This window comes from Rana temporaria, chromosome 1, assembly GCF_905171775.1.
Source record: "Rana temporaria chromosome 1, aRanTem1.1, whole genome shotgun sequence".
Classification (NCBI taxonomy): domain Eukaryota; kingdom Metazoa; phylum Chordata; class Amphibia; order Anura; family Ranidae; genus Rana; species Rana temporaria.
Window position 1 is genome coordinate 44,430,277 of NC_053489.1, and position 7,782 is coordinate 44,438,058.

The 7,782-nt window shown below is 50.0% G+C and overlaps 1 protein-coding gene across 1 annotated transcript in view; it reads left to right on the forward strand.

Annotated features, from left to right (window-relative positions):
- C1H18orf54 (chromosome 1 C18orf54 homolog) overlaps positions 1–2,408 on the forward strand; it is a 37,749-nt gene extending 35,341 nt beyond the window's left edge. Inside the window, exon 8 of the mRNA XM_040337193.1 lies at positions 1,872–2,408. Within this exon, the coding sequence (XP_040193127.1) occupies positions 1,872–1,935 (64 nt within the window). The 3' untranslated portion in view covers positions 1,936–2,408. The remainder of the gene's footprint in view (positions 1–1,871) is intronic.
- Positions 2,409–7,782: the final 5,374 nt, after the last annotated feature.

A 7,782-nucleotide genomic window follows, 5' to 3' on the forward strand; every position in this document is an offset into this window, starting at 1 on the left:
GGCCAAATTACACAGCACAAGCAATGTGCTGTATAACATGCTTAACCACTTAAGACCCGGACCATTATGCAGGTTAAGGACCTTGCCCCTTTTTGCGATTCTGCACTGCGTTGCTTTAACTGACAATTGCCGGGTCGTGTGACGTGGCTCCCAAACAAAATTGGCATCCTTTTTTTCCCACAAATATAGCTTTCTTTTGGTGGTATTTGATCACCTCTGAATATTTTTTACTTTTTGCTATAATAAATATCCCCAAAAAAGATATAAAAAAAATCGAAATAAGCGTTTATCGATTGGTTTGCGCAAAAGTTATAGCGTTTACAAAATAGGGAATAGTTTTATGGCATTTTTATTAATATTTTTTTACTACTAATGGCGGCGATCAGCGTTTTTTCTTTTCTTTTTTGTGACTGCGACATTATGGCGGACACATTGGACACCTTTGACACATTTTTGGGGCCATTGTCATTTTCACAGCGAAAAGTGCTATAAAAATGCACGGATTACTGTGATGATTGATGTCCTTAAGAAAAAATTCCCCCCTGCGCCCGCCTATTGTGTAGGAGCGTCACAAGAGTCACCGAGTTTCCGAAAGTAGCCGATCTGCGAATCGGCTCTACACGGCGCCTGTGCACAGACTCGGAGCCGTGTAGAGCTGACTGCGCAGGCACCGTATAGAGCTGACTCGCAGTTCGGCTACTTTCGGAAACTCCGTGATTTTCGTGACGTGCCTACGCAATAGGCGGGCGAGGGGGGGGACTTTTTTCAAGGACGTCAATCATCTGGGCGAAGTCCCAGGTGACATTGCGCCTCTGCATAGAAACACCTACTCCCGCGGGAGTCAGTACCCGGAAGCTGGGTGGAAAATAGCCATAATAAGATATGTAGAGCCAAAAAAAGGGCATACTGTACATGGTGGAAGTATAAAGAATATGATCTTGTATACATGTTATTTGGGTGAACCTCCGCTTTAAGGTAAATTATTGGTATAGGGCAGGGGTCTCCAAACTTTTCAAACAAAGGGCCAGTTTATTGTCTTTCAGACTTTAGGCGGGCTGGATTGTGGGCAGCAAGGGCAATAATGTCATGGGCCCAGCATCCGTGAATATAAATATGGCCCTAGGGTTGTTGGTCAATAGGAGTAGTATCCCATCATTGGTAACGGTGGCAGATATGGTGCCCCATTGTTGGTGTCAGTGGGAGGAATATTGCCTCATCGGTGGGAGGATTAGTGCCTCAAGGGCCAGATAAAAGCTAGCAACGTGCCACATCTGGCCCTCCGGCCGGAGTTTGGAGACCCCTGGTATAGGGCATGGGTGCTCAACTTGTGGCCCTCCAGATGTTGCAGAACTGTAAGTCCAATGACGAGGCTGACAGTTGCATGCATGACTCCCAAATGCAGAGGCATGATGGGACTTGTAGTTCTGCAACAGCTGGCATGCCACAGGTTGAGCACCCATGGTATAGGGTCACATTTCAGTGCAAACTCCTGTTGCATTTGCTTACTGCTAAGTTTACTTTGCTTACTGAAGTTCAGCTTTAGTTTTGTAAAGAGGTCTTAAAAAGTAGATCCAGCAGCAGCAGCAGCAGCTACAAATACTGCAGCCGCTGACTTTTAATATATGGACACTTGCCTGTCCAGGGAGGCCGCAATGTCGGCACCCCAGCCGATCTCCAGATAAGCTGACGGCTGCAGCTGCTGCCATTTCTGGATAAGGGAGCCTGGCTGTGGGGGGGGGGGGGGGGGGGGACCGATAAGCGAAAGTTCCACTTTTGAGTGGAGCTCTGCTTTAATTTGTTGTTCATAATGACCTTTACTTGCTACTACTATTTATTTTGCATAACTTTTGTATATGTTGTTTTTATTGCAGAGCTTTGCAACATTTGTCAAGACTGAAGGAGCTGGTAGGAGACGGCACTACAAAACAGGACTAAGAAGACTGCAGAAATATAAACACAGAATTGGCTGACAGGCTAAGCGATTGCTATGAATGAATAGGGAGTGTACAGAAACCCTGACAGACATCTAATGTTGCGTATTCAGCTTTGCCCTCACAGCATGTAACTGTGTTGCTGAAGTGAACCGACTAGATTGTAAACTCAGAATAAATGGGCTTCATGTTATCTGACCCTAGATCTACTCGCTGCTGTCCCCAGTGCAATGCAGATCTGTACCCTGGCTACAGTGCATCTGTTCAGTCCTCCACTCCCATTATAGAATGTGAGCCTAATAACTGGCAGGGCACTAATGTGTGAAGCACGCATCTCTGATCATATTAATCTCTCCAATGTGTTTATTTTTTTTTATTTTTTATATATATTTATTGCAACTTAATGTTTCTTATCAGATGTTGAACATTGGTATATATTTTGTATGTATAAATCTACATATTTTAACACTTAATGCAAAGTGTGTATACAGTATTTTAAAATATTGCATGTGCCATATTAAAGTTTATTTATTTTGTTCAGTTTATGGATCCTCTGATTTATAAATCTAGATTTTCCTAGCTTGTGACGGAAAATATAAGTTATATGAGGACAGGAGGCGAGTATCTTATGCATTAATCTTTCTTTATTAATGCCCATAGCAGTACATTTTATAACTTTCTTTAATAACTTTTAATGTAAACAATTTTCTTAATAAACTACGACTCCCAGCAGTCCCTGTAACCTATAGCCACACCCAGGTCAGTGACCTCTATATAACGGACTGCCTGCCAACGATCCTCCTCTTTCTTGATGCGAAAACCCTTGCCACTGGAGCACCACAATCGTGGAGGATGTAGCGTCGTCTTGGACTTCAGGCCGGCCGGCCGACATCCGAGAAATTCAGGTCCGGAACTGGACCGCCAACTGTGTCCCAACGGGGGATTCGGGGGAACTTCATCCCAACGAGGAATCTGCAGGAGACTTCATCCCAACAGGGGACAGGAACCCAACGGGCCTTCAAACCGTTTCGATCAGGATCCAGTAATAGCACTCAGTAACCTGTGAAAGATCAGAAATATACGTAATAGGGTGGGTCGGGAGGGAAGATACTCGCCTCCTGTCCTCATATAACTTTTATTTTCCGTCACAAGCTAGGAAAATCTAGATTTATATATCAGACAGGAGGCTCATATCTTATGCAAGTTCAAAGCTAGCATTTCAGTAATACAGACAAAAACACTACTACCATCACATAGCATAATACAACCGTAGAATTAAGATAGGACCGACATGGATACATGATCTTGAGGTCTGAAATAGAAATGACGGAAGGTGGTCTCTGAAGACCAATCTGCCGCCACCAAGAGATCGGAGAGAGAGCCTCCTGACGTGACTACCTTAGTAGCCATAGCCTCTCTGGCGGAGTGGGCTCCGAAGAGGGTTACATCGATCCCCGCCATTTCCATGGCGACTCGCACCCAGCGCGCCAGAGTGGCAGACGATACAGGATGATGTGGCTTGACGTACCACACCAGGAGTTGTGAAGAGTCCGGGGAACGCAAGTCAGCGGTCCGTGATTCGTATGCCTGCAGGCAACGGACAACACAGAGGAGTGGATGTGCCGGAAAAAACGGGTAAAAGACCGATTGGATACCGGTCTTAGTCCTGCGTACCACTGAAAACTTGACTCCCTGCGGCGAAAATTGACGCCTAGAGATGTCTAGGGCCTTAACGTCTGATACTCTCTTGACAGAAACTAGGCATAGAAGGACTGTCATTTTTATGGAAAGTAATCTTAAAGGAAGATCTGGGTTGTCCTCCCATCTGGCGAACATATCAAGCACCCTGGATACATCCCAGGTTGTCTGGTATCTAGGCCGTGGGGGACGTTGAAACTTCACTCCTCTCATTAGTCTGCATACTAGAGGATGCTTGCCGACTGGCAAAGAATCCACGGGGCAATGATATGCCGAGATAGCCGACCGGTACACATTGATGGTACTGAACGATTTGCCGGATTCGAATGAATCCGCCAAGTAGTTCACCACTAGAGAGACAGGGGCCTGTACGGGATCAACCTGTCGTTGATCACACCAACGCACCCAGAGTCCCCAGGCTGATCGATATGCCGATCTAGTCCCGGGGGCCCAGGCCAGGGCGAGGAGATCCTGAGCCGACTTTGAAAGGACGCTATCCTCGTCTGTGATCCCAAAACCAACCACGCCATGAGTGGCAGGTTGTTCTCTAGGACCAGGGGGTGAAGACCCCTGCTCGGGTTGGTGAGGAGGTGGGGAAGGAGTCTGGGGAGATCCACGGTCATCCCCAGCAGTAGGGGAAACCACGGCTGGGTCGGCCACCATGGTGTGATCAGCACCACGGTCGCCTTCAGGGTGGCTATCCGAAGAAGGAGTCTGGGGATTAGCTTGAAAGGAGGGAACGCATAATGCGTGCCCTCCGGCCAGGGTTGGTGGAGAGCGTCCACCGCATATGCCTCCGGATCCGGCCTCCAGCTGAAGAAGCGGGGCAGTTGGTGGTTGAGGCGTGAGGCGAAGAGATCTATGGATAGTGGCCCCCAGAGCCGCTGCAGCTGAAGAAACACTGAACGGTTCAGCCTCCAGTCGCTGGAGTCGCGAAGATAGCGAGAGTTCCAGTCGGCTACCGAGTTGGAGACTCCCGGAATGTACTCCGCGATAGGGGTTATATTGTGGGCTAGACAGAAATGCCCAAATTCCTTCGCGATATTCGCTAGTATTTTGGACTTGGTGCCACCCAGGCGGTTGACCTATTGAACCGCCGCTACGTTGTCCATGCGGAACAGTATACAGCATGTAGAAGTACGTGGCATAAAGCTCCTGACAGCGAATAAGGCTGCCAAGAGTTCCAGCGCATTGATATGGAGCCTGGCTTCCTCGGCTGACCACGTCCCTCCAGTGGAGGACGTGCCGCACCGGGCACCCCAGCCCCGGAGACTGGCGTCTGATTCTATGACTACGTCCGGGTTGGGGTTGAAGATGGCTCTGCCGTTCCATTCGACGGCGTGACGGAGCCACCACTTCAGCTCCTCGGTGGTTTCCTGGCAGAGGGGGACCTCGTCTGCATACCTGAGTCCCTGCCTCAGGTGCATGATCTTGAGCCTCTGGAGGGCTCTGTAGTGCAGCGGAGCCGGGAAGATGGCTTGAATGGAAGCTGCTAGGAGGCCCACAAAGCGTGCTAGTGTGCGGAGGGATAGCAGACCTTTTCGTAGCGCTGCCCGGATCTCCTTGCGGATCAAGGCAAGTTTGGATTTGGGGAGGCTGAGGGTGGACTGAATGGTATCCACCGTGAAGCCCAAGAACTCCATCTGTTGAGAAGGAACCAGAACTGACTTTTCTTGATTGATAATGAAGCCCAATCCTTGTAATAGAGAGATCGTCCACAACATGTGGAGATGGGCCTGAGTTTTGGAATAAGCCATGATGAGGATGTCGTCTAGGTAAATGACCAGACGCACTCCCCGGTTTCTCAGTGCCGCCACCACAGGTTTCATGAGTTTGGTGAAACACCACGGGGCGGACGATAGGCCGAATGGGAGGCAGGTGAATTGCCACATCCTGCTCTTCCATAGGAATCGTAGGAGATGTTGCGATTCCGGTTGTATAGAGACCGTGAGGTAGGCGTCCTTTAGATCCACCTTCACGAGCCAGTCCCCTGGGTGAAGAAGGTCTCGGAGGAAGTGGATACCCTCCATTTTGAAATGTCGGTATTCTACATACTGGTTCAGGTCTCTGAGGTTTATCACTGGGCGATAACCTCCGTCTTTTTTGCGGACCAGGAACAGGTTGCTTATGAAACCCGGGGAAGAAGGGTCCACCTCTATAACTGCCTGTTTGGTCAGTAGATCTTGTAATTCGTTGTCTATGAGAACAACGTTCTGGTTTGCGAACCGAATGGGGGGGGGAACTACATTGAGTGTTGGTAAGGATTGAATTTCTACAGCAAACCCCCCAACCGTGTGTAGGATCCACGCGTCTGCCGTAATCGCAGACCAGGCGTGGGTAAAATACCTGAGGCGTCCCCCCACAGGGATGTGAATGAGTGGAGTGCAAGGCATACTCACCAGTAGGAGGTCGGGATCGTGGGTAACCGCGTCCACCGCGGCCTCGCCATGGTCTGCCTCGGGGAGAGAAGAAGGGCGCAGGTTGTGCCACTGGGGCGGCATAGGATTGAGCCTGAGGATATTGGTATTGTGCAGAGGGTCTGCTTTGTGGCCTGTAGAAAGGGGCACGGCCGGCAGAACGGCCTTTATTTCTGCCGGCCCTGTTAAAAACCTTAGGAGCACCGGTTTTTCTCAGGGAGTTTTGTGCTTTGTCCAGGCTAGTGAAAAGACCCACAAACTTGTTGATGTCCTTTATCAACGAGTCCCCAAACAACATGCCGTCAGCCGACGGTCCGGGTTCGGACTCCGCTAGGTGAGATAATTGGGGGTCTAGGCGCATAAGTATGGAGCGGCGCCTCTCCACCGAACATGCCGTGTTGGCGGTGCCTGCTAGGCATATCGCCCTCTGTGCCCAACCTCTTAGTTGTTGGAGGTCTACTGGTTGCTCGGATGCCGCAGCTTGCTCCAAGAGGTTCAGTATTTTCGTCAGGGGACCCATTAGGTCGAGGACGCGGTCCTGGATGGACCGGAACGAGCGTTCAATGCCCTTCTTTTGGAATTTGCCCGATTTCAATAGATATTTAGTCAAAACGGGATCTACCTCAGGGGTAGTTACGACCTTTTTGGGGATGAAGGGTCTGGGGCATTCTGCCCTGAGCTTATTGCGGCTAGTCCTATCCAAGGATTTTTTAGCCCATAGTTCCACATATTGGGAAACATGCGGTAATGGGGTCCATTCCCCGGAACGCGGGTGGCTGATCGCGTCGGGGTGGAAGAAGGGTTCTCCTAGGGCGTCTAGGAGGGTCTCGCCCTGCGTGGCAGGGGTGGCGGCTGTAGTAAGCGCCGTATCCCCAGCATCATCGGCATACGAATCAGACTCTGAGGCGTCCGACCCATCCGAGGGGTCGGCTGAGTCCTCCTCTGAGGAGTCCACATAAGAGTCCGGTTTGGCCCTTCTATTGGCCTTATGCCCCTTAAATTGTGTCTCCCTGGGGTCCAGGGGTCGAGATGTGTTTGCCAGATGCTGGGGTTGGTAGCCTGTGGTAGGAGCTACCTGCAGCAAATTGTTTTCTTCCCCTGCCGGGAAGTCATGTTCCCGCCAGGGCATGTTTCCTCTTGTGTGAGGCTTTCCCCTTCTTTACAGGTGGTTCGTCGCTTTGCAGCGGCGGTAACGGTGGGGCCATGGGTTGCTGAACCCTGGAAGAGGCGGCAGAGTTTAGGGCAGCCAGGATGGACTTATTAATTAACTCCTGAATCTGGGAGGCATTCAGGGTAAGAGCTGCGTCCAAAGTGGAGCTCTCCTCACTGGGGGTCACTGGGGTGGATTGTTCGGACATTGCACCCCTCAGTGTAAGGTGACACTGATATAATCAATGAGTAGGTACTAAGGGGATTCTGATACCTAAGACCCTGATGGTCAGTGTGCCTGAATAATTAGTTTTAGGAAGGAAAGCAGAATAAATTCCGTTTCCTATATCTTTAAGAAGTAACGTACAGGCTCTCTCCTTACCGCCGTCAGCGCTGGAACTGGCGCTGCGGTGGGAGGAGAGAGAAACACAAGCCTCTGCTCAGAGGGAGAAGTCACATGGGACTGAGCTCCTCGCTCTGATAGGCTGCCCCTCCCGCGTCCAAACAATGACATAAAAAGGAGAACACAGAATGATCACTTATCTTGCAGCCATGAGCAGAAAGAAAGAGGAGGATCGTCGGCAGGC